The sequence below is a fragment of the Struthio camelus genome, chromosome 4, assembly GCF_040807025.1.
Source record: "Struthio camelus isolate bStrCam1 chromosome 4, bStrCam1.hap1, whole genome shotgun sequence".
Taxonomy (NCBI): domain Eukaryota; kingdom Metazoa; phylum Chordata; class Aves; order Struthioniformes; family Struthionidae; genus Struthio; species Struthio camelus.
The window spans coordinates 32,389,910-32,413,088 of NC_090945.1; the positions used below are offsets into that span (position 1 = coordinate 32,389,910).

Sequence of the window (23,179 nt, forward strand, 5' to 3'; positions counted from 1 at the left end):
GCTTACATCACTTATGCAGAGCAACCATTCTGGCAAGCTTCTGGCCAGGTGAGATACCCAACTGACCATCTGGGAAGTTACTTGCTACTAACCATTGCTTGACCAGCGCTTAATTCAAATTTGAAATCTCAGGCTTTGATGGATCAAAAGTGCTGGGTAGCAGAGCCAGGGGCCAGTTACGCGCGATATAGTGCCCAACAGGACTCCAAAGCAAACTGCAAAGCCTCTCCCTGGCGAGTCCTGTGGGATGGCAGCAAGGAGCCTCTTGAGTCTGGCACGCTGCTCTGGGAGATGGTCGCCACCAATGGCACACACTTCCCAAGGCGAGACCTGCATGCCCAAATTTTAGGCAACGCTGAGGAAGAAAGGGAAGACTCTTGGCTCCTCAGCAGAGTGAATGAATGAATGTAAATATCGCCACTGCAGGTCAAGGACCTGACCGTGTTTGGTGGCCAGGTACAGCGGAGCAGGGCACTGGGCCAGGGCTGAGAGGGACCCCGGAGAGCCGGCCTATGACCTTTTTGCATAAGCTGGTGCTCGGCACTTGCACAACCCGGCAGGACAGGCACGCTCCGCTGGCAGGTGCAGGGGCAGAGTTTAACCCTGCTGCAGGGCCAGGTCCTGCCTCTGGAGCAGCCCAATCAGGGCCATCTCCTCCATGCACACCCCCAGGGGAACAAGTCCAAACCTGGACTTGGCTCCAAGCATCACTGTTCAAGCCCCTCTGCAATTACAGATTTACCGGCTGGAAATTGCTGATTTTTGCTGAAATGCCAAGCTACCCTGAAACAGAGGAAATAAAGCGTGGAGAAGTTGTACTTATTTCCTAACATAAACATTAACACCATTTTACCCAAGGACTACAGCGCCGGGCCAAGGATTTTCCAGTATTTCCATGTCAAAGGCAACAGGTCTTTGCCGTTACCCACCACTTCCCTTTTCAAGCGGAGCCCATACACTAGCAACATAGCTTAGTACATTAATATTTTGTCTGCAATTTGCAGAGCCACTTCCAAAAGTTGTTTAGATAGGAAAACCTTGGGACTCTGACTTATAACTGCTTAAATTAAGGAGGTATAAGTATTGTGCCCCTACCTCTGGAAAATAGACAAGCTTGGTCAAATAAGTTTTGAAATAGCACACCAGACGATCACGAGGGCTTCAAGAGGTGGCCTGTGAGATGGTGGAGTTCCCAGAGGGTCCCTAAATATGACACTTCACCTCTCGGTCTCAAGCCTGCTAGCGAGCAGCACAACCCAAGCAAGCAACACGCACGGCAAGCCACCCAACGCCTCGGGCTTGCTGCAGGCCACACCACAGTCAACAGGCAGGGATGCTCAAATCTAAAACCAGGCAGAGATGCGCCACTACAGAACACAGCTACATAAGGGCGAGAGCAGACAGCAAGTCCATTTACTGCCCCTCAGCAACGCTGGGGTCAAGTTTTATAGCAAAACAACTCATAATTGGACAAATACCAAGAGTTAAAGCTCTCTTGCATGGTCCTTCTCTCTCTTCTCCTCTCCTCCCAGTTCAGGCTCATATTTCTGGCAAGCTGGAATTTCAGCCCCTACTTTGAGGTTGTTTTCTTGGTGCAAGAATCAAATACATCACTTTGCAATCTGTTGAAAGTGGGAGGAAGAGTGGATCACAGCCAGAGTTCCCTGAGAAAGGGAACCTGAGGAGAAGAGAGGAGAGGAGAGGGTAGGAAGAAAAGCCCTCTACACAGCCTGTCCCCAAAATTGGTGCCTCCTCCAATGCAGCAGAAGTGGGCTAAACCAATCTGGCACAGTCCTACTGCCACCTGCTTCCTTTTGTCCAGGAGGTTCGCGCTTCTCCTGAAGGAGACCCATTTTCACCTTGAGGGGGAAGGAAGAAGGTGGTACCCAATGCCTAGAAGACTCCTGATCTTGGCCTAGCAAATCCTCAGCCTCTTCACACCTCCAAAGCAGTCACTGGGAAAGAGGCTAAATCTACCATACCTTGGAGTATGCAGTAAAGAGCAGCAGACGCAGACGGTCTCTGAGTGTGGAGCAGGGAGGGCCCCACCACCAGCTGCAGTGAGTGATGCTAACGGGCAGCCCCAGCCCCTCTCTGCCACCTGTAATCCCCAAGTGCCACGAAGTGCATCACCTCTGGGAGCTCTGACGCGCCACAGAGTCAGCACCTCCACGATCTGGGCTCTGCAATGAAAAAGCATCAACCAAAATGCCCTTGGCACAAAACCCAAGCTTGTCTTGGCACTACCTCTGCCTGCCTCCCATCTGTCTCATGCTCCAGGTGGAGTTAAGTGAGCCACTCCTGCACTACTTGACCAACAGTCCTTGAGACGTAACACTAGGTAGGGCTCCAGGATGGGCTGAGGGGTCGGGCTGACATGACAATCCTGCCATGCTTTACAGAGCCTGACCTTTCTAGAGTCCTCTAAAAATCATGTAACCTTCTGATGACTGTTCAAAAGCTAATACCAGAATGCTAACGGTTCTGTTTACAGCCTAAATGGACGACATGCCCATTTCTGTCCCTCCAAAGAGAGACTAAGGATTGAATGGAAATATTTTCTGCCACATCTTAAATGAAAATGAATTACGTTCCCATTTCTCAGTAGTGGACCAGCACAGCAGCAAAAGTGGCTGCATTGGCTCTACAGAGAGCAACTCCCATATTAACTCCCTTCAACATTACTAGCATTGTAAAGGGAAATTAAAATGGTTTTGCCCCAAGAAGCTGGGTAGCAAATCTTCACAGCACAAAAACTTATTCCAGAAATTATTAACAGTGGCAGCATGTAGATTCAGGGAGCTATCTAGCAGCTCTGTCTGAAAGCTAACTGCCCTACACATAAGTATTTGATAGCAAATTTTGATTCAACAGGCAGACGCCTCTCGGGCAGACACATATATCTGAATAGGAAGTACTGTGTTGGTTCATTCACACCGCAGCGTATATTCATATCTGAGATGAAGCAACACGCACGTTTATTTAACGAGATGTCAAAAATTGTCAGTGTCGTTCTTTCTCTTCTCTTTAGATGCTTTAAAAGACTTTAGCATCTACTGGCCAGACTTAGTGCTACTCATTTCTCCATGAGATAGATGCCGGGTTAAAGGGGCAAAGTTCCCCCTTCTCAGAGGCTTTAGTCAGTAAGGTGCTTTAGGAATCGGAGATGAGCGCTTCTGAGACACATCTCAGCTCTCCTTTACCACACTGCCTGTTTCGCACGCCAACTCGCTGCCCCGCGCCCCTTCTGCTGCCCCCGCCGATGAACCCGTTTCGGAGCAGCCTCCCACAGCCCCCACTGAGGTGAGGCACGGGGGCAAGAGCGGATGCGCAGGGACGGTGAGAGGTGCTGCAGCAGGACCGCGGCGGGATGGCGAAGAGACGGCAGGGTGGAGGGCACCCGGCGCAGAGGCCCAGCTGGGTGACAGCAGCCCGGGCAGCTGCTTCACTCCTGGGATCACCCAGCGGGTTGGACCGGTGCATCATGAAGTCGGACACCCCAGTGGTCACAGCCACCTGCACTCAACAGTCGGCAACTTTTTTTTTCTGTTAATCCACTTTTCACGATACTTCAGTGATTACTGTCTGTTACCTCCAGGATCATAGGAACAGCATGGAGTTTGTTTTTCCTTTCAGATCATGCTCTTTCAAGATTAAAATGCTGGCAGGAACAGATTTGTTAGCGCAGCAGTAAGAAATATGGTACAGGTCATTTCCTGACAAATTGATGACAGGTTGGGAGGAGCTGCCTGATCCAGGAGCCGGAAGGATCATTAACCTCAGCTTGTTATTAATCCTAAGGAAATTGTGTTTTTGGAGATCACTGATTTTACTACATGCTGGAAAAACATTAGTCATATGCATTTTTTAATCAGTAGGATAGTTCCACTTGGCCTGGGATTTACACGGCATTGGAAAAGGATTAACAATCTGTCTGCTAACAAGGATGCTCAAAATATTGCCATCTCCAGAGTAAGAATAAGTCAAGAAGTTAAGAAAAAAGCGTTTCACGCTCTCTATCCCTGCAGTGGCCTGAATCCCTTTTCTCCCCTTGCTTCTTGTTTCTAGCTAGTGGAAACATTAGCCAGTTGTGCCTGAGATAGCTGAGATATAGAAGGGAAAAGTAAGTTTCTTCCAAAAGCTAAGTCACATGTTCCCAAAATTAATTGCGCCTTTTGTCTATTTGCAGAATGATTTTATTTGCCGTGGCAAACTATTGGGACTTTTAAATCAGCCCTAGAGATGCCAACCAAACACTGATTCATTTTTTGGAGGTAAATCATCTTTCTTCTCAAATCCAGGGGACAAAGTGGTAGGTGTGGAAAACAGCTTGATGCATGATAAGTAACTTTTGTTTCTTTGAAAAACATCTTCGTTACAGTCATGCTGGTTGGTTCACACATGGCTTAGGAAAGACAACTCCCAAAATGGCACAGCATAGCACGTTCAGTACAAAGGGAAAAGAGGAAACCTGCCGTCTTTTCTTCCCCTCCCACCTCCTCCTCACAGATAGTATATGGAGGTGGTTTGGCCTATACCCAGCTACTCGAGTCATGAGGTTAAAAAACTGAGTAATAAACATATTAAACTTCCCAGCCATTAGTCTTCTGATGAAAACTGAGCGCTCATGAGCGAGCAGCCTGGGAGCTGGTGGGCGGTTAGCAGCCGGAGGGCTCAACGAAACGTGCGGGAGCAGCAGGCGAGGAGCCGTGACAGGGAGGATCAGCAGCCAGCCCACAAGCAGCTGTGGGGCAGCAGCTTTTCCACGGAGCTGCAGAGAGAGAAGAAGAGGGGAAGGAAGAGACCATCAGGCCGAGATGTAGTCAGACGCATGGCTACTGCAGCCTGACAATTAAGAGTTGATGAAAAGATGTTCAAGAGATCAATCCAGCTGCCTTATTGCAATCATTTCCTGAACAGGACAGTAATGTCAAGGCAACAAAAAGTGAATTACCTATCTCTAAGTCCACTGCTGTTATAAATTTGCTATTACAAATTCAGCCAGAAACAGAGGTACCATTACGCTCACTCATGAATTACCTGAATCACTAATTAGTCTTTCCTTCAAGAAGTGTCTGCCATTCTAGAAAGGGAAGAAAAAAAGCAGATTACAAATGACCACACACAACAGGTACAAAAAGAAACTCTTAGTCAGGAGTTTGCCAATCCAAGAAGGGTCCCTAGACGAAAGAGCGAACAAGCTCAGTCAGGCTCCGAGTCCAGTTAGCAAGGACTTAGGATTCACAACATTGAGCAACAATATCAAACCTTAGTCTCTAACACGCAGATTTAAAGCACAGCGGACCAAACAGAGGGTACGGGTCAGAGAAGAGCAAAGGGCGGATAAGGGAGGAGAAACAAGTGGCCTAGGCAAAGCATCTGAAATTAGAAAAAGCTGAGCTGGAGCCCTTCCTGCCACTGCTCTCTTGCTGCTCCTCCCATATACTTCCAGACTCGGCTCCTCTCTATTAAGAGCATGCAGTACGACAGCAGACAATTCATTCTACAGAAAACAAAATGGAAGAAGTAAGCAGTGTACTAGTTACCTACATTAAAACAGTTGCAGAGCATTGTTGTTTATCTTTCTTGCTCTTTAATTACCTTCATTTTAAGTCATTCAATTAATCAATGGAGCATGAAACGCCTTGCTCAGAGAGGGGTATATGAGCCTATCTATCTTTAGGTGACCAGGTATAAGTTTAGGCACCTAATTTTAGGATACAGGTTTGAAACCGCGACCTCTGTATACATGTCTCAATTTACCCTCTCTTTTACTAGAAAAGCAGAGCAGAGAGAAAAGCACTGTGAGTAGAGAGCTCACGAGACTACCATTGTTTATGCTTTGAAAATCAGAAGAGAAATGAGGAACAAAGAGAGATACATGTACAGATGAGAATAATGGATTAGCATGAGCATTCAGGGATAAAATCAGGATGGCTCACAACTGAAATGAGTCGCAACCAGTAGGGTTCAAAGCATGAGAATACAAGGCATCAAAATAGCTCTAGAAATCAGAGGGAGACAGAAAAGCAAGAAGCGGGGAAGTGACACAAGTGGACAGACAGAAAGCTGAACTAACTGATACCTCAGCTATCCTGGAAAGCTCTAGGAACATTTCCTTGCAACCTCTGAACTAAGAGCAAATAGCACGTAAAAAGTGTGGTCTCCCTTCAAAAACAGAGGAAAGAAGAACGAAGGGAATTCTAGCGTCCTGAAAATCAGAACTGCTGGGCCAGCAATACTGTAGAAAGGGACCTGGCAAAAACAAAAGCCTGTAACTGGAATAGAGTAGCATGACACAGTTTGAAAGAAAAAAAGGCTAATTCACAGTGAGATGAGTCAGCAGGGGTATTATATGCAGGACACAGATGGAAAGTGCATCACTGTACCACATCCTGCTGGTTTGGTGTGTGTCATGGGGCACCCCACTTCTGGGCAGGTGTAAGAAAGCAGCAGAGGCTGCAGGACAAAGCAATAAGAAGAGATTTAGAAAACATGATCTGAAGCAGACGAGTTTCTTTCTTTTGGAGGGAAAAACAAGAAGGACCAAGATGCCCATGACAAGCAGTCTTGGAGTACATGCACAACGATCAGCTGCTGTTTTTCATGGCTCCCAGAATCAGCAGTCACCTTCCTGTGTCGGGGGAAGAAGAGGAAGCTGATATGGTTAGGAAAGATAAGCACCCGAATTTTCCTGAAAAGTCAAATATCTCATTACATCAGAGCATCAGCCCACTGGAAAAATAAGAGTCCAGCTTTTCTAAGGTCACTCTGCGTTCAGTTCCACGCCTGGAAGGCCCTGGAAGACCAGTTCAGCCCATAGAAATGTGAAAATTCCCTTTCACGTGTACCATGTGGTGTGCTTGCATTTGTGCAATAATAAAAATAGACATTGTGAAACACAGACATAGAGGTCATGAAATCTCCTTCACTGGAAGCTTAGAAACCATTTGCGCAGTCATCCGTAAAGTTGGCCTATGTGTAATTTATTGTGAGAGTACAAAGAAAGCAAGCAAAGTTAAGATCCTCTCCAGAACTTTACTTCTTGCCAGTGACAGAATCTGACCCGTGTTTCTCTCTAGCTTAGACAGCCTCTGCTGCCTTCCTTCGCCCTTTGGTGGGCCGTCTTGCAGCAGTGTGACCTGAGCAGGATGCAAGCTGGAAGGAAACACTGTGACATCAGTACATTACAAAATTCAGGGAGTGGCTGCTGTGATCAACTTCTAGCATTCTTGAGGAGGGAAAGTTTGCTGAAAACAGGGTGGAACCTATGAATGTTTAGGAAGACACAAGTCTGGTGAGATGCTGCCTACCCGGTTTGTTTCCCTAAGCAGCATTTCTCACAAGAGGTGCCCATGTTCCAAGAATCATCTCTACATTCTGCAAAACACACCCTAGTTCCCAAAAAGCCAAGCCCGAGGAAGCAGAGCGCAGCACACGCCCTGGCCAGCTGCGGCTGTCGCCTGAATTTCGGGTGACAGACTCCGGCTGCTCCCCTGCTCCGGTGCAGCCGTGCGGGTGGGCTCGCATCAGCACACTGCCGTGCCGGCAGAGGCCACAGGGTCCCCGCGGGAGCCACAGCGTGACTCGCCCTGCCGCGTTTCGGGCACCCAAAAGTGAAGAACGGGGCCTGCTGGGCTGGGACAGCGTATCCGCCCGCCCCCCTCCCGCGGGGGCCGCGGCCGGTGACGGGCCGTGACGTCCGTGAGAACAGAACGCTCCCTCTGTGACGTCGCGGTGGGAAACCTCCGCCGGGCGAGCCCACTCCGCCGCCGCCGCCGGGGGGGGAGGGGGGGAGCGGCTCCGCCGCGCTCTACCCGGCCTGGCCGAGGACCAGCCCCGCGCGCCGCGGCGGGAACCGGCGGGACCTCGAGCGCTCCCCCCATCCCGCCGCGCTGCTCCCGCCCCGCCGCGCCTCCCCCCGCGCCGCGCCGCGCTCCGCCCCGCGCCTCCCCCCCCACCCGCGCCGGTTGGTCGGTGCCGGACGCGGCGTCTGGTCCTAAAAGCGCCGCGACAGCGCGGGCCGGGGAGCCACTGCCGCCCGCATCCGGCCCGCTCCGCTCCGTCCCGGCGGGAGCATGTACCAGAGCCCCGTGCGCTGCCTCTGCTCCGCCCTGCCCGGCCTCTGCTGCGCCCCTGCCGCCGCGCCGCCCTCCCTACTGCTGCTGCGGAGCCCCGCCGCCCGCCGAGCCCCGCCGCCCGCCTCCGCGGGAGCGGGAAGGGGCGGCCGCCGCGCCCCGGGGGCGACCCCCCGCACAGGTGAGGGGGAGATGGGGTGGGGGGGCCTATCCTCCCCCGGGGGATCCCGGCTGGGCCGGGCCGGCGGCGGGGCCCGCGGGGTGCTGATGCTGGGGGGGGAGGGGGCCGCCCCCCGTCCAGGGCTTTCGCGGGAAACCGAGAGCGGCCCAGCGGATCGGGGTGCCGGGAGCCTCGGCCTGCGCACGAACACGTGTCGCTCTCAGCAGCCGTCCTCCTCCTCCTCCTCCTTGTGCTGCTGCTACTCGTGTGGCAGCTCCGGTGTTTGGAGCAGTGCTTGCCGTGGTGGTGGAGGCTGGCTTTTTTGGAGTCGTTTTCCTTCCAGGAGCAGCAGCAGCTTTAGGGGAGGAAGTGAGTGGCTGCCCCTGTGTGATGGCAGCGCGGCTCTGGGTGTGCAGATGTGCCAGCGGGTAAACGTAGGACTTCCTGTTGCGGTGCCAGCTGCAGGTCGCATCAGCGTGGCAGGGGGTGATCCGGGCTGACCCTGGTGGAGGCAGGCCACTGCCAGTGACGGCCTGCAGGAAGGAAGCTGCCTGGTGAATGGGAACAAGACCCTTTGTGCTAAGGGATGAATCAGATCCAGGGAGATGTTTGCATGTACTCTGTGGACAAAGGAGGTGAAGTGGCAGCAGGCTGCTGATGGCTCTTAAGGAGGAGCTGATGCTCTGGGGGCTCCCATGGATGGAGGTGGGGTGGCTGCTAAAACTCCCCCTGTCCATGGGGTGACCAGCAGGGTGATGTTCCCTAGTCACGGCTGTTGTGGAAAAACTGCCTGTTGGCAACCTTGCAGGGAATCTTCCCTTGTCTGGTCTTGCTCCTTAAGTGTAACTGGTGTGTTAGCCAAAGCAGTTACTGAGAGCAAATGAAGGTGTGTGGTAGAGATGCAGAATCTTTAAGATCTCGTCCAAAGCATTGACCCAGTTCTTTAGAAGTACATTGTGAAATTGGTGATGAAAGCAGTGATGCAAGATTCCTGTTCAGAACAGCTTTGGCTCAGTGTCATTTCTAGAACAACAGGCACAGATTTGATGTAGGCAGAGAGGCTGCTTCAGGAATAGTAGCAGCTTCAGTCCAGGGAGAGACAAAGGGGAGGAATTACACAAATTGAGCTGAGGTGTCTGGAATGGAAATGAAGTTTTTTCTAGTGGAATTACTACTATGAGATTAAAGAAACCCTTGCTTTAATTAAACAGGCCACTAAGGACTGCATGTTTCTCAAAATAGAAACATCTGTTTTCTTATCTCCAAATTATCCAATAATGTGTGTAATTGTTCCTGTACAAGCAGCTTTTCCATGCAAATCCCAAGTGGTACTTCAGTAATTGAACTGATCCTTTTATTTTAAGGAAGTGGCTTTGGCTTTTGCTTACGTAGTATGCACAAGTGGCATCCAAGAATAAAATGACATAAAGTGCTAGCTTATGAGATGCTGCCAGACAACATGCTTTGGTGCAGTGTTGTTTCCACGATGGTTCCCTTCTACCGCTATTAGTTATGTGATAGGGCAAAATCTCTACTGAATTATAGATTGGCTTACTTGAATAAAGCAAAATATTTAGTATAACTTTTCAGGTGGCTGAATGGTTCAGTGTCTTTATTCCATGGTCAAAAGTATACTGGATTGACTAGTTCAACCATTCTTCTCTTCTAGTGCTGCAACTTGTGTATAATGCACTTGATTCATAATGTTCTCTTTCTGCTAGTGTGGCAGTGTTGGCAGTGCTAAACCACTAGGTTCCTACTTGCCTGTACCATTAGGTATCAATGACTGTGCCCTGTTCTTCCAGCCCAGACTGGGAGCTGGAAAGCATCCAAGGCCCCACATGTCCTTGGATGCAGACTCTGTCGAGAGTCCACGTCAGGATGACACCCTGGCGTGCATCGTGCTCCCTCCTCTCTCCCCACTGACCTAAAGTATGGGGTCAGAGCAGAGCTGTGACACTCCAGCCAAGTCTCTACCATTCAGATACAGCTTTAAAATGTGTTTGCCCGCAAGCAGCTCGACTCTGTAGCAGAAAATGCACCAGAGGAGAGACTCCCAGTTAAGACTGGCTCTGGCCACCTCTGTCCCAGACTGCTGCTGACAGAGGAGGGACAGAGGCTGCTACCCTTTGTGATATGTGAGGCCAAAGCACTTACCTGGCATGTGGAAGAAGTGATTTGTCCCTGCTGCCCTCAGCTGGGGGAGGGAGAGAGGTCCAGTCCTTGTTGCTGCTGTTACAGGACAGATCTCCAGGCACCATTGTACCTGCCAGACTGAGGCAGGGTGCTTCCAGTCTTCCTGTTGAAGCCAGGCCAGGATGCATAAAGAGACTGAAGCTTCACAAAGCTACAGGGAAGAAGAGCATATGTGCCTGAGTGCTGGCAGCTGGCAAAGTCAAGCTCATGAGGAAAAGGGTTTCCAGAGCTCATGCCAAGTCCTGATTCTGTGTGTTATTCAGGGGCAGGATTTAAGACTCCCTCCTCTTTCCAGTGTTGCCTATTGACTAGGCAGCACCTCATTTGGCATGACAGCTCCTTGAATCCTGTTATGAGGTTCCTAACTCCCCTGTGCTTTGTAAAAACTGGCCTAGCTGCCAAAACTGAGACTTGAACTCTAAGCAGTAGCAACTGCCGCTTTTTATGCGGAGGGTCTGGGGCCATAACTCTACTGTTGGCAAAAACAAAAGTATATATGTAGTATGATAGCATGTAGTGTAGCATTTCTCACATGGGGATGCCTTGTGCCCAGCTGCTTCACAAGCTGTAGCTCCAAGGAGAGCATGTTCCGCTGCTGCAGACCTCTTTGGGCAGGAGCAACTGATGCAACTACAAACCAGGCTGCACACGCAGCAGAGCTGCTCACCTTGCAGTAAAATCACTGCACTGAACAAGGTGGGGGCTGTCAGCTGAAAACACCCCTACAAGATTAAAGGAAGGTAGACCAGAATGCTGGTCACTTACTCGAAAAGGTGAGGGCTTTGGCCCACATGCCTCCCTGTAGCCATCAAGCCTGCCTGCCCGCTGCAGCGCTTGTCTCTGAAACAAGCTCCTTAAAATGAAGTCTGTGACTGCTTGTTAACAAAGATCCTAGAAGTTCATCTTTCCTGTGCTACTGCTGGATGACACAAGAAACCTTGAACTTTACACTGCACTTCTCAGAAGGTTACTGGATAGTTTAATTTCCTTCCCTGCTCCACCCTTGCTGAGAGGAAGGCTTTTTTCTTTTCAGCACTTTGAATAATTGGAGGTAATAGCTGAGCTGGTGTTCCCTATTGCTACATCACAGCAAGAGTTGCGTGTGGGCTCACCCCTGAGTGCCAGACTACCAACTCAGGAGGGTGCTCTGCCACAGTGTCAGCAATAGCCCTTACCCCAGCACACTACAGGTCAGCTGAACTGTAAGGGTTTAAGGACAACAGCCTTGTATTTTCCTTGCAGCTGCAGACAAGGTTAACATTGTAGAAGTAACAGATGTTTTTGGAGTTGACACAGCTTGCAGGTCTGCCCCCTGTTCTGCAGAAAGAAAGATTTGGCCCTTGTGACAGTTCTGGGGTGGGGTGGGGGGGAAGTGTTGGGGGGCAGCTAAGGCAGCTCATCAGTCATCTGAAGTTAGTCTCCTTGCAGGGGTCTCCCTTCATCAAAGGACTTCGACTCTGCCTATCGCCAGCCAGAGGGCATCTGATCTACAGCTCTGATGCTCTTTCACCCAACCTTTCTGGGCATCTCTTGAAAGACGAGCAGCTTTTTTTTTTTTTTGCCTCCTCTCTGAAGCACTACCAGCTTTAAAAGCCACCTGATCCCTGCTGCAGCTGGGTGGTAGCATCCTTGTGGCAGGCTAGGTTATGCCTGACTCTAAAGTGCCAGCAACGCTGTGCTCGAGAAAGCCCTGTGTGTCTTGAGGGAAGACAGGCCTTGGACAGTACTGTGGCCTTGTTCAGAGGTTAGCAGGTGCATGGCTGAGCTTAGATGTGTAGGTGTTTGTCCTGTAACGCATCTATGCTGCTTAGAGCTTTGAGGTGGACTTTCGGCTTCCTGTTTCATTGCACCGAGCTTGTTCCCTCTGAAGTTCCTCCCTTCCCCCTGGCCTCAGTTCAGGCCAAGTAATAAACAGCCTAAGCTCTAGCTAATAGCTCTCTGGAGCAGAAAGCTTCCCGTGCTCTTTCTGTTTGTCCTCTGGAGCCTAGCATGAGCCTTGCTCATCCCCAGCCCCTGGCCTGGCAGGTGCCCTGGGGAAGGCCCAGCCTCTCTGGGCACAGCCTGGCTGTGCAGGGGGTCCTGCCCCAGAAGGGAGGGCGAGGGCTCTGCGCTGGGGGACAGAGCGACCCTCCGCGGCCGGGGGGAGCTGGGCAAGGCTCAGCCACCGAGGGATCCTCGGGGTAGCAGGAAGCAGCTCGATACTTCCCTGAAGTTGCAGTGTTTAACGAGGGGCTGTAACGACCCCCCCAGAGTGGGTGAAGAGCTCCCTGTGGTGTCATCCAACTCAGCTGATTTCACTCACGGTGGGGGGCTGCGTGGCTTTGCTCTTCTGGGGGTGTGGAAAGCTGACCTTTACGCACCCAGCACCCGCTACCTGCGTCAGCGGCGCAGCGCGTGCCTCTGCCTGCTTCCCTGCCCCGGCAGCTGCGCACAGTCCTGCAGAGTGTTTGTGCCCGTTTTCCTGACAAAAACAGGAATTTCTTCTACTTTAGCCCTGCGAGGCCTCTTGACAGCAGTTTAAAACTATCAAAAGTTTGCAAGAACTGAAACGCTTTGAGCGGCCTCTCCTAGAAAGATGCTGATGCTTGTGAGCCCAAGCTCACATTTCAGCTTGAGAAACTTTCCATTTAAACTAGTGAATGGAGCCTGGGGGGGAGCGAAGAGACTTCCTATATTCCATTTAAATTCCTGGGGTAAGACTGACTTAGAATGGTTCAAAGGCACTACTCCACCGGTTTGCACGTCTTAGACACTGAAACGTGTATTTTTTTAAAGCAAAATATTCTGATTAAAGTCTTTAAAAGCATCTGTTTTTCCAAAGGTAAGTCGCCAGCTGCAGGTTTTCTTTTGTCTTGCTGTCCTTCTAAGTATGTTTGTTGAATTGTTGGGGCTTTTATCTTCCCCTCTAGACAAATCTGAAGACTTAGTTCGCGCTCAGGTTGGCTGGGCAGAAAGCAAAGCGTGGAAAGGGGGAAACACAACCTCTGTGGGGGAGGCTGCTGGGGCCGTCGCTGGGGCGGGTGCTCAGGGGGGACGGAGGTGAAGGACGGAGAAGAGGGCGCTTTCGTGGAGCGTGAATTCAAACTGCGGGCCGGGGTGCTCAGAGCACCCTTACCCAAAATGCTGCCCTGGCTGGAGGGGGAAGAAACGAGGTCCTGCTGCCCTGTGACGCAGGATCTGCTTAAAAGAAAAATATGTTTATACCTTTGCTGTTGGCCCCCTGACCTTGTGGCAGGAGCGAGGACCTGCCCTGCCAGGCGAGCCCCTCCGCAGGCGCCCCAGGGCCTGGGGCAGCTTGCAGCGGCCACCGGTGGGGCTGCGGGGCGAGCGCTGGCCGGCGGGGCAGGGAGCAGCCACTTGCTTGCAGGATGTGTGCTTCAGTGAGCATGAAACGCCTTGGGGGCCAGGAAGCACAGGGCAAGGTGGAGCCTTTGGAGGCAAGCAAGCTTGTGCTTGCAGGTGAGAAGGGGGGCTGAGGTGAGGTGAGCGAGGGTAGGGGCACCGAGGGGGATTTGGGAGACTCTGCTCTTCATCCCAAGGTCTAAGCCTGCAGAAATAGCTGGCTGCTCAGCTTTTATGGAAGTGTTGCTGCTTTAAGGGCAAGTTAACTGCTAACAGGTGATTCCTATTAAATATTAACCTGAGGGAATGAGTCATGCTGCTTGCTTTGCTGCTCTGCAGGCCCTCAGCCTGCAGGCATCCAAAATAGGCATAGGTGCTGGGCCATGCTAGGTGCAGTCTCAGGTAAAGACAAACGCTGCTTGTGAAGTGATGGGCAGGCAGCGTACGTTTACCTACTGGGCCCTCCGTAGTGGGGGAGGAGGGGAAAAAAAGTACGCTTTATTCCAATTTCTGCATGCATTGTAGAAAATAATTGTGGCCCTGCTACTCTGGATGAAAGATTTTTTTGCTCTTGGAGAAGAACCTGCATGATGCCTTAAACAAGGCCGTTGCTATGCTGCAGAGGCTAGCAGTGTCTGCTAATAAAGCAAACCGATAACGAGACTGGACAGAATTAGCCCCATCTCTGCACCCATTTCATTGCATTTCTGACTCGGGCAAGAGCTGCTGCGGCCCGTGAGCGTGGGGAGAAGTCGGGGCAGACGTTTCTAAGGGTGGTTTTCCCTCTGCAGGGTGTCCCATGGGCAACAGCAGCAGCCGGCTGTACAGCGCGCTCGCCAGGACGCTGAGCAGCAGCGCCGTGCCCCAGCACCGGGACTGCTTGGGGCAGCCCGACCCAGCGCAGCTGGACCCCATCGACCCCAAGGACCTGCTGGAGGAATGCCAGATGGTGCTGCAGAAGCGCCCGCCCCGGTTTCAGCGGGACTTTGTGGACCTGAAGGCAAGCGCCGCCAGCGGCCACCGCCCCATCAGGGTCATGCAGTGGAACATCCTCGCCCAAGGTAGGAGCCGCCTACCAGCTCGAGTCGCGACCTCGCGCTCGGATGCGGAGACGAAAACCGGTAGCCTGTGATCCCTTTTAGGTGCAGCTACGTCCGTGTAGCTAGAAACGGCTGGGATTTGGGAGGTCAAAGGGAGCGGCATGGATTACGTAAGGCATAATTGATCAGGGCAGGGGGAACCTTTTCTGCGCTTGAAATAGTGGCTTTCCTTCCATCCTGCAGGAAAGAAAGGAAGAAGGTCTCTTACAACCATGAAGCCAAACGTAGCTCTGAATCCCTACTGTAATTGAACATGGTATATCCAAAAAGCTGGCCCCCGTCACTTTTAAATAGTTGTTAACCCACAGAAAATAGATTTGCCCTCTTGCCCTTCTGTAAGTCTTTTGAAAGCTTCTCTGCTCGTGTTTTCTTGTAACTTACTGGTGAACTATTCAAAAATGCAGATCAGTTAGGGGATTTCTTAATTCTTTACACTTCAAAATAATTGTTACTGAGCCCTACAGTCAGGATTGAAAGCTGACTCACGTAACAGCCTTACCGTAGTCTTTTTTCGGAGGGAAATGCCCCGCTTAGGGACTGTCTTCACACTCTGCAGTTAAGTCACTCCTATAGTACCGCATTTCCTCTTAGTTAAGCTGCGGCAACCACATGGAGAAGGACTTGCCAAAGCGTAGTTCCTTTTGGAGAGAGGGAAGGGGTCTAATTAAACATGTATCTGTGAAAGGATTTTAGCTTTTTTGGAGGGACTTCAGTGCTCTGAAAATGGGTTCTCTTTGGCTAACCCAGGCAGCCTTAAAGTTGGCATTATTCCTGCAGATCCCATCCCCTGCATGTGAACTGGTGTACGCACACTTCATAGAGAAAGCAAAGTGTGTTGCAAAAGGCTTATGTTGCTTCCCATTGTAACTTTGTGCCCCGTGGAAAAAGGGGATGAACACAGTGCTGTTGCTGTCTCACGACTGTGTGGAATAAAACTTGGTGACGGAGTGGGGCGGTTGTGGCAGTGTTTCAGAGCAGGAGTTTCGGGATAGCACAAACCCACAGCAGCAGTAACAGAGCAGCCAGCTCGTTTCCAGGTGCTCTGAGCACCCAGAAACCGTGTGGCACCAGCGGCAGTGCTGGGCTGCAAGCAGCCGCTGGCTGCTGTGAGATGGCAGCCGGCTGCTGAGAGCAGAGCCGTGCCTCTGGCCTCTCCAAAACCTGGAGGAAGACGGCCTATTTTAGCTACTGACAGCTTCTCTTTTCCTCTCCCCCTTTCCCCCACCCCCTGCCAATTTCAGCTCTCGGAGAAGGCAAAGACAACTTTGTTCAGTGCCCCATGGAAGCTCTGAAATGGGAAGAAAGGAAGTGCCTCATCCTGGAGGAAATCCTTGCGTACAAACCCGATATCTTGTGCCTGCAAGAAGTCGACCACTACTTCGACACCTTCGAGCCGCTCCTCAGCCGGCTGGGCTACCAGTGTACTTTCTTCCCAAAGCCGTGGTCCCCGTGCCTAGATGTGGAGCAGAACAACGGGCCGGATGGCTGCGCCTTGTTTTTCCTGAAGGACCGCTTTGAGCTCATCAACAGTGCTAATATTCGGCTAACTGCAATGAAGCTGAAAACCAACCAAGTGGCCATAGCTCAAACGCTGAAGTGCCATGAAACTGGAAGAGTGTTCTGCATTGCTGTCACTCACCTGAAAGCTCGTACCGGCTGGGAGAGGTTTCGGTCTGCGCAAGGCTGTGATCTTCTCCAGAACCTGAAGAATATTACCCAAGGAGCAAAGATCCCTCTGATAATCTGCGGGGACTTCAACGCGGAGCCAACCGAGGAAGTCTACAAAGAGTTTTCAAACTCCAGCCTCAATTTAAACAGTGCGTACAAGCTGCTGAGCCCCGATGGGCAGTCGGAGCCGCCGTACACCACCTGGAAGATCCGGCCCTCGGGCGAGTGCCGGCACACACTGGATTACATCTGGTATTCGCAGCATGCCTTGAATGTGAACTCAGCTCTGGGCTTGCTGACTGAAGAGCAAATTGGGCCCAACAGGCTGCCATCGTTCAATTACCCTTCAGATCACCTGTCTTTGGTGTGTGACTTTAGTTTTAATCAAGACCCTGACAGGCTGTTATAATTTGCTGGAATGCTGCCTGGTATTGCAGTGTCTTAATTCACCACTTTATTTTAAAGAGAACTTTTGAAGCTGGAAACTATTTAAGGTGAGGAAATACTGTTGACTAAACACTTTTTTCAGGCACTCGTTTGGAATTACACTTGCCATTCAGAGCTTGTTAATCTGAAGCCTCCACGGGAGGGAGGGAGGAAGGAAGGAAGGAGGAGGCAGCGTTCTTGTTGTGTGTGTCCTTGCCACATCAGGGTTTGAAAGGAGGAAGGAAAGTAAGTTTCTCCTTTCGCTAACCCCTGTGTCCAAGGCTTTAATCCTCTAATGAATGTGGAGGCTCTCCATGTTTAAATTAAAAATCACTCGTGTATGTAAAACAACTTGCCCTGACAGCATGCTAATTTTATTTATTTCATGTTAAGCTTGTACAAGTACCAAAGGGAATGAGGCTTGACTACTCAGTAAGTTTTTTTATCGTTTGCAGTATGAAGGAAGGTGAATGTATTTTAGACACGAACAATTCCAAGCTCATACGAGCATTGTCTTCTCATTTTTTTAAAGTGACTTGAGATGAAAGTTTTGCTAAAAATGAATGGATAATAGCTTTCCAAAGCACAGCATGAGGAAGGCCCCCTCCAGTAAGAGCAGGTGAGAAAATGGAGGCTCACTGCAGTACATCCTATAGGAATAGCCTCACATTTCCAGAAGAACATGCATGTGTCTAGTACAGACATAGAGCCCATAGTGTACACAGTAACTGGTATCTTGTTTCTTCTGTACCTCCCTTCAGTGGACACACCTAGCAGGTAGAGTTTTCTTGTCTGCTTCGAGTCTTACTTTTCTGAATGGTTTGAATTTGTAGTCTGGTCAGTCAGCCTTCCCGTTTCAGTAGAGGGCCAATCTTCCTGTTGTAAACCGTTCTTTTGTCTATCTTCAGAATCTAATGCTACACTGGAACCTGTTACAAGATAACATTAATTTATTGAGAAAAGCTGGTGATCCTGTATCTGACTTGAAATCATACAGGAGCAGTGCCTGGGAGCCCAGACAGGTCCCCCGACGAAGCGCCGAGGCTACGCCAGAGCTGCGTTAGCAGAGGGACGTGTATTTGGAGGGGTGCTCTTGGCCGTGACGTAGCCCTGGGATATATGGATTGTAAACATGGCACTGTGCAGGAAAAGGGGGAAGGGAGAGGAGGGAAGAGACTGTGGTTGGAGTAGGGCTGATGCTAGACAGTTGGGGAAGATGAGGCAGAGCAAATAAAGCAGTACTTCCATGTAAAGTGAGGCCCATAGTGTTCCCAGGTGTTTTATTAATAAAAGTCTTTTAAAAGAAAGTAATGTCTCTACTGCTGTTTGTTTTATTTCCATTTCCTGAATAGTTAATCCGTCTCAACTAGTCTCTGATTTAGCCTCAAATTAGGGGTAATACTGCCAACAAACTACCCCTTCCAGACCTTTTTCCTCACCACGTAGTCCTAATCCTTCAACCAATTGTCATGGCTGCTTTTCTCTCGTGGCAAGTTTTCTTCTCTTAACTTGTATACCTTTAGAGAAGTTGAGCTGCTTTCTCCAGCAGCTGAAGATGAAGCCTGGACTTTAAATTTTACTGTGTAAGTATTTCTCTTTCTAACAGTTGCCTGGAGTTACAAAGCAGGCCAAAAATCCACTGCTGAATTACCCCCCAGCATTGTATGTATTCCTCGTGGAGGGGGCTGCTGGAGCATGCTTACCAGAGCTGGCCCATGTATTTGTCACTTCCTTGCAAAACAATTTGAAGAGGAAGAAAGTGGTAGTGGTACATTCTTTACATCACCTACAAGTTGCTGTATTTGTGTTGGTAGGTGAAAGACAGAGTTTGGCAGCTGCAAGTCCCAAGTTCCCCCCACCCCTTTCAGGCAAATGTGAGTGAAGTGCTGGGCAGCTGTAGCACTCTCTGCATGGGTTCCTCACCTTGGCAGGGAGAGGTGATGACCTGCTCGGGTCCCTCTGCCTGGGATGCAGGGCTCCTCTAGCAAAGGGGGATTTAAAATTCCCCAGAGAGAAAGGATTCCACAACCAAGGGGCCTGATTTCCTGGCTAAATATTTCTACTAGGCAAATGTAGCATTAAATACTACCACCTGGAGCCTCCTTCAGCTGTGTCTTCAAGAAGAACAAATCTCTATTCTGGCCCTGGAAGCCAAAAATTCCTATTGCCCCACAGGATGGCAGACCTTTGAGCATCCCTGTCACAGGCTTTTCATAGCACCTAAATCAAGACAGCTCCCTTCTCACAGCACTCAGTGTTCACCGTTGCTTGCTGAAGGATGACATGCAGTGCTTCTTTAGGTTAAGTCTGCTGTTATGATCTCCCTCAAAGGTCTTTAGCAGGAGGAGGACTAATAAAATTGCCTTTTAATGGAGGTATCTAGGCATCTGTACCAAACCACTTCTAAAAGCAGCACTGCAACGTAGACCTATGTGTTACCTTTAATAAGTGAACTACTTGCTCATCTACTGTAGAAAGTCACACCAAGCTAGAGCTTACGTTTATCCCTTTTGGCAGTTTCCAGAAGAAATTACAGTTGTAGTAGAAACCTATGACTGGAGTGCAAGGATAATATTGTGTACTCAGAGCCATATTAAAAAAAAAAAAAAAAACACCACCTTCCTTTCCCTTTTAGTTGTGCAAAGCAGCTCCGTTTTCCTAAGGCTACCCAAGGGTGTGTGTTAATGTGCTACTGTTTCACAGCTGCCAAGGCACTGATAGTGGTGAACTTTGTTTACTAATAAACCAGCAGAAGCCAAACTAAAGCAGCTAAAAGATTCCCCCCATCGCTCCCACAGAGTGGTGATATTTGGTACCCGAAAGATTCTTACACCATTTGGCTCAGACCCTTACTTTCAACACGAACTCTCATGTGAAAGAAACCAAATTGCAGGCATACAGCATGATTTCTATGACTTTGCCATCACTCTAGAGTTTTTCTAAAGCGAAAAAGGGCTGAGATTCTTATTTCACTCTGGATGCCTGATAATCAATTTTGACTGCTTCATGTTCTTAAAGGCCAATTTTGAAGGCAGGGAGGGGGAGAAGAAATGTGAAGATGCTGGGGTAGCTTCTCATCCCAGGGCAACTCTTAATAGTATACTCAGGAAATCACACATCCCTACTAGAGTGCAGGAGTGCAACTCTTCCTGCTGTATTTTAATAGTTTAAAGGCAGACAAGACTCAGCAATTGACTGGTAACGTCCCAGTCAGTTCCAGCCTTTTATTTCCACTCTCACTGTAAAACGTATTTTACAGACTCACTCTTTTGGAAAGCTTAAGTGAAACATTGCCCTTGCTTTGTTTTATTCTGCAAGAGGCAGGTCTGCAGCAGTGAAATGCTTCTGCTTGCTATAATTATTAGTAAATAATCATTTTCTGAGAAAGAAGCAGGAAGCTTTATTTTTTTTCTATGTGGCAGCATGACTCTTACAATAAAAATGGTGCCCTGTAAGTATTCTAAGGCTAAAAAGATCTCAACAGAACCTTTCCTCGAATGTTGAATAAAAGCTGTATTAGCTTTAGCAGTGACACTTTTCCCCTCACTCTCAAGCTAGCTGAAGGAAGAAATGACCTACTTATTTAAATTGCTGAAAGGTAGAAGCTGCTGCAGGCTCATTAAAATAGTCTCTCCCTTGGAGAACCATTAGATTGGAAGTAGATACTGTCACTCCGATCTTTCCCACTTAATAATCTTAATACCTCCTGTGTGAACTGTCTCTATGAGGAAGAAATTGAATTTAGCTCGTTCTGGCTGTGACAATCTTCCTGCTTAACTGAGATCGCTGCTGCACATGTCATGGTGAGTAAGAACTGAGGCTTCAGGCAGCCCTCCACTTTCTTGCTTCTCATCAGCTATCGGCCTGCCTCTGGCTCACTGATCCCGGATCGGCTTGGATGTAATTCTCTGACACCCAAAAGTTGATGAGATCAATTAGTGGACGATCCCAAGAACTAAGCCTTCCCAGCAGCGTGCTTCACCCAAATCAGTTCTTGAGTTGTGTCAAGGCACAGAACCTCTATCTCACCTTAATGCTAAGTGTGAGATGCTAGCAATAATTTTTGCCAAAAAAACACAAACACTTGCGCCAGACTTGCACAGCAAGATAGACTTTAACCATCAGAGAGAAACAAAAATAGCTGTCTTGTGGATAGGATTCCCTTTCAACTTTTAGACCAGTGTTATTGTCACAGCCTAGAAAAATCCGATACCAAGATCTTTATTCCGAGTTGCCATTCACAGTTAAGAGTCTCTCCTGTGGATTACATAGCCATTTCATGTCCCTCCTATAACATAAGACAGGGATAATTTGAAAAAAAGTTTTATATACTTATATTTATATAAAATCCGTGGTACCATGGCAATCCATGTCTTAATGCCTGCTGTATAAAGCATGCTCACTCCACACTAGAAAAGTTCTTACTTGCCAAAGATGACTCGAGCCTGGACTCTTCTACACAATCCACCAGCAATAGATGTTAGTCCTGCTTTTACACATGGTCAGAGGAACAGATTTTCAAAGTGGCTGCAGAAGTCTAGCAACATAGCTAGACACTAATCGTTACTGTTCCCGTTAGTGCCCCTTTCTGTCTTTCAGATTTTACACAGCTGACCAAAGCTCCCTCTTCCTGAGGTCACATCCTCCCAACACCACCAGCAACAACATTCCTTGCCAAGCAGCAATTAACTACGTCAGCATAAGGCAGCGTGTTGAAGAACAGGCTTGAAGGGGCCTATAAAAGGACCTAAGAATTGTAGTTACAGGTAGGAATTTTTCTCTTCTGAAACTCAGCCATAGAAATCCTCAGTGAGAGATTGCGTCCTGTCAGATGTATGGATTGTTACCTACATTATATACCACTTCTGAGGAGGAACTCATCTCAGAGCAGCTCACAGGAAACATCCACCCACACCCACACCCACACCCACACCCACACCCACCCCCACAGAAGAGCCCTGCTTAAGCAGATACACTGAAATCACTATCTGATTGTGACCCAAAGCCTGTCTATATTTATAACTAGGAGCTGAATTTAAGAACGGGAAGTGCAGAGGCATACCTAGAAACATATATAACCGAAAGGGGACTTTGCTGTTTGAAGCCTGGAAAGTACCGTTTCCATTTCAGTTCGTGTGTCCCCATTCCAACCGAGATTCGCACAGCGCTTAACGCGCTTCTGATAAATGTTCTCTGGCAGCCCGTACACGTGCCGCTCGCCTTGCGGCCAGCGGAGAGAGCCACAGCACCATCACCACTTCTGTGGCAGGATGCAGTAGGGGCGGCCACAGCAGCGCCTCAGGGCATGGCTGCGCATTGCCAGCCTTCTAAGGAGCAGAGATGTGAGCCCCCGTTTCTGTCATGTTTGCCATTACATGAAGTCCTGGCTCTAACTTAAGAGAAGGTCACCTGCTGGAGATCCTTATCTATTTCCAGAAAGATAACTTTGCCCACACTAGACTTCCAGTGTATCTAAATTAGGTGTGGGAAAGGTCTTAACTTACAAATACTCCAGCGATACGCGTTTCATGCTCTAAGATACAGTCTCTTTCATATATGATCAAGTAACAGCCATTTGGAAAAGGATCTCTTACAGAAAAGACTCATACACATGTGTTTAAAAATGCTACTTTTTTTTTTTTTTTTTTGGTCTTCCAGCTCCAATTATTTGTTGTACCTCCACAGCATGGATTGCCTGCCTGCCTCTCTTCATACAGCTCCATTTCCTTTTCTCCAGGAGAGCTGCCTCACAAACTACTGAGTCAGTCAACAGGTTGCCCACGTCCTTCCCCCTCACCCTCCCCCCTTTTTTGTCCTACCTCTTTTTTGGTAGCACAAATCCTCTTCCTTCTCCCACGTTTCCTCCAGTGAAGGAGTATTTGTCATCTATTCTCAGGTCCAGAATCACCCTGTAAGAATCTTTGCTTCTTTACATTAACTGCTGGTAGAAAGGATTTCTAGCTTCTGCATCAGATGTTTTTCTCCTGCTGCAGCTTGTGCATTCATTTGTTCTTAAACTCTTCCTCCCTGCTTGGAGAGTATAAAAAGGAACCTTTTTTTCCAAAGACATTTAAAATTCCCCACAGGCTGACTTGGCTGTATGGAGCTCTTCCCACCTTTCTTACCATGTGAAGGGAAGAATGAGGCTTACTGCTAAGACTCCGCAGGTAACTCACTTTTCAATATGATAGGTAAAAGGAAAACATTAA

The 23,179-nt window shown here is 49.2% G+C and overlaps 1 protein-coding gene and 1 long non-coding RNA gene across 4 annotated transcripts; one reads left to right on the plus strand and one right to left on the minus strand.

Annotated features, from left to right (window-relative positions):
* Nucleotides 1–3,852: 3,852 nt before the first annotated feature.
* LOC138067042 (uncharacterized) lies at nt 3,853–6,517 on the minus strand. The gene is made up of 3 exons (XR_011140713.1): nt 6,390–6,517; nt 5,041–5,083; nt 3,853–4,771 (listed from the first exon to the last, which is right to left on the minus strand). It is a non-coding gene; the product is annotated as an uncharacterized lncRNA (long non-coding RNA).
* A 1,489-nt stretch (nt 6,518–8,006) lies between these two features.
* NOCT (nocturnin) lies at nt 8,007–18,277 on the plus strand. 3 transcript variants are annotated; one of them, XM_068942077.1, is made up of 3 exons: nt 8,007–8,259; nt 14,568–14,837; nt 16,118–18,277. In XM_068942077.1, exons 1-3 carry the CDS (start codon nt 8,079–8,081, stop codon nt 16,951–16,953), a joined length of 1,287 nt encoding a protein of 428 aa, XP_068798178.1. In that variant the 5' UTR covers nt 8,007–8,078; the 3' UTR covers nt 16,954–18,277. The 3 variants fall into 3 exon arrangements, with proteins under 3 accessions (XP_068798178.1, XP_068798179.1, XP_068798181.1); XM_068942078.1 differs by lacking the exon at nt 8,007–8,259 and adding an exon at nt 13,709–13,893; XM_068942080.1 differs by lacking the exon at nt 8,007–8,259 and adding an exon at nt 14,073–14,178.
* Nucleotides 18,278–23,179: the final 4,902 nt, after the last annotated feature.

Bases quoted from the DNA above. Each gene is read 5' to 3' on its own strand.
- NOCT (XM_068942077.1), top strand. From the start codon at position 8,079: ATGTACCAGAGCCCCGTGCGCTGCCTCTGCTCCGCCCTGCCCGGCCTC. The intron at 8,260-14,567 runs GTGAGGGGGAGA...TTCCCTCTGCAG, and splicing joins GGGGGCGACCCCCCGCACAG to GGTGTCCCATGGGCAACAGC. The intron at 14,838-16,117 runs GTAGGAGCCGCC...TGCCAATTTCAG, and splicing joins GTGGAACATCCTCGCCCAAG to CTCTCGGAGAAGGCAAAGAC.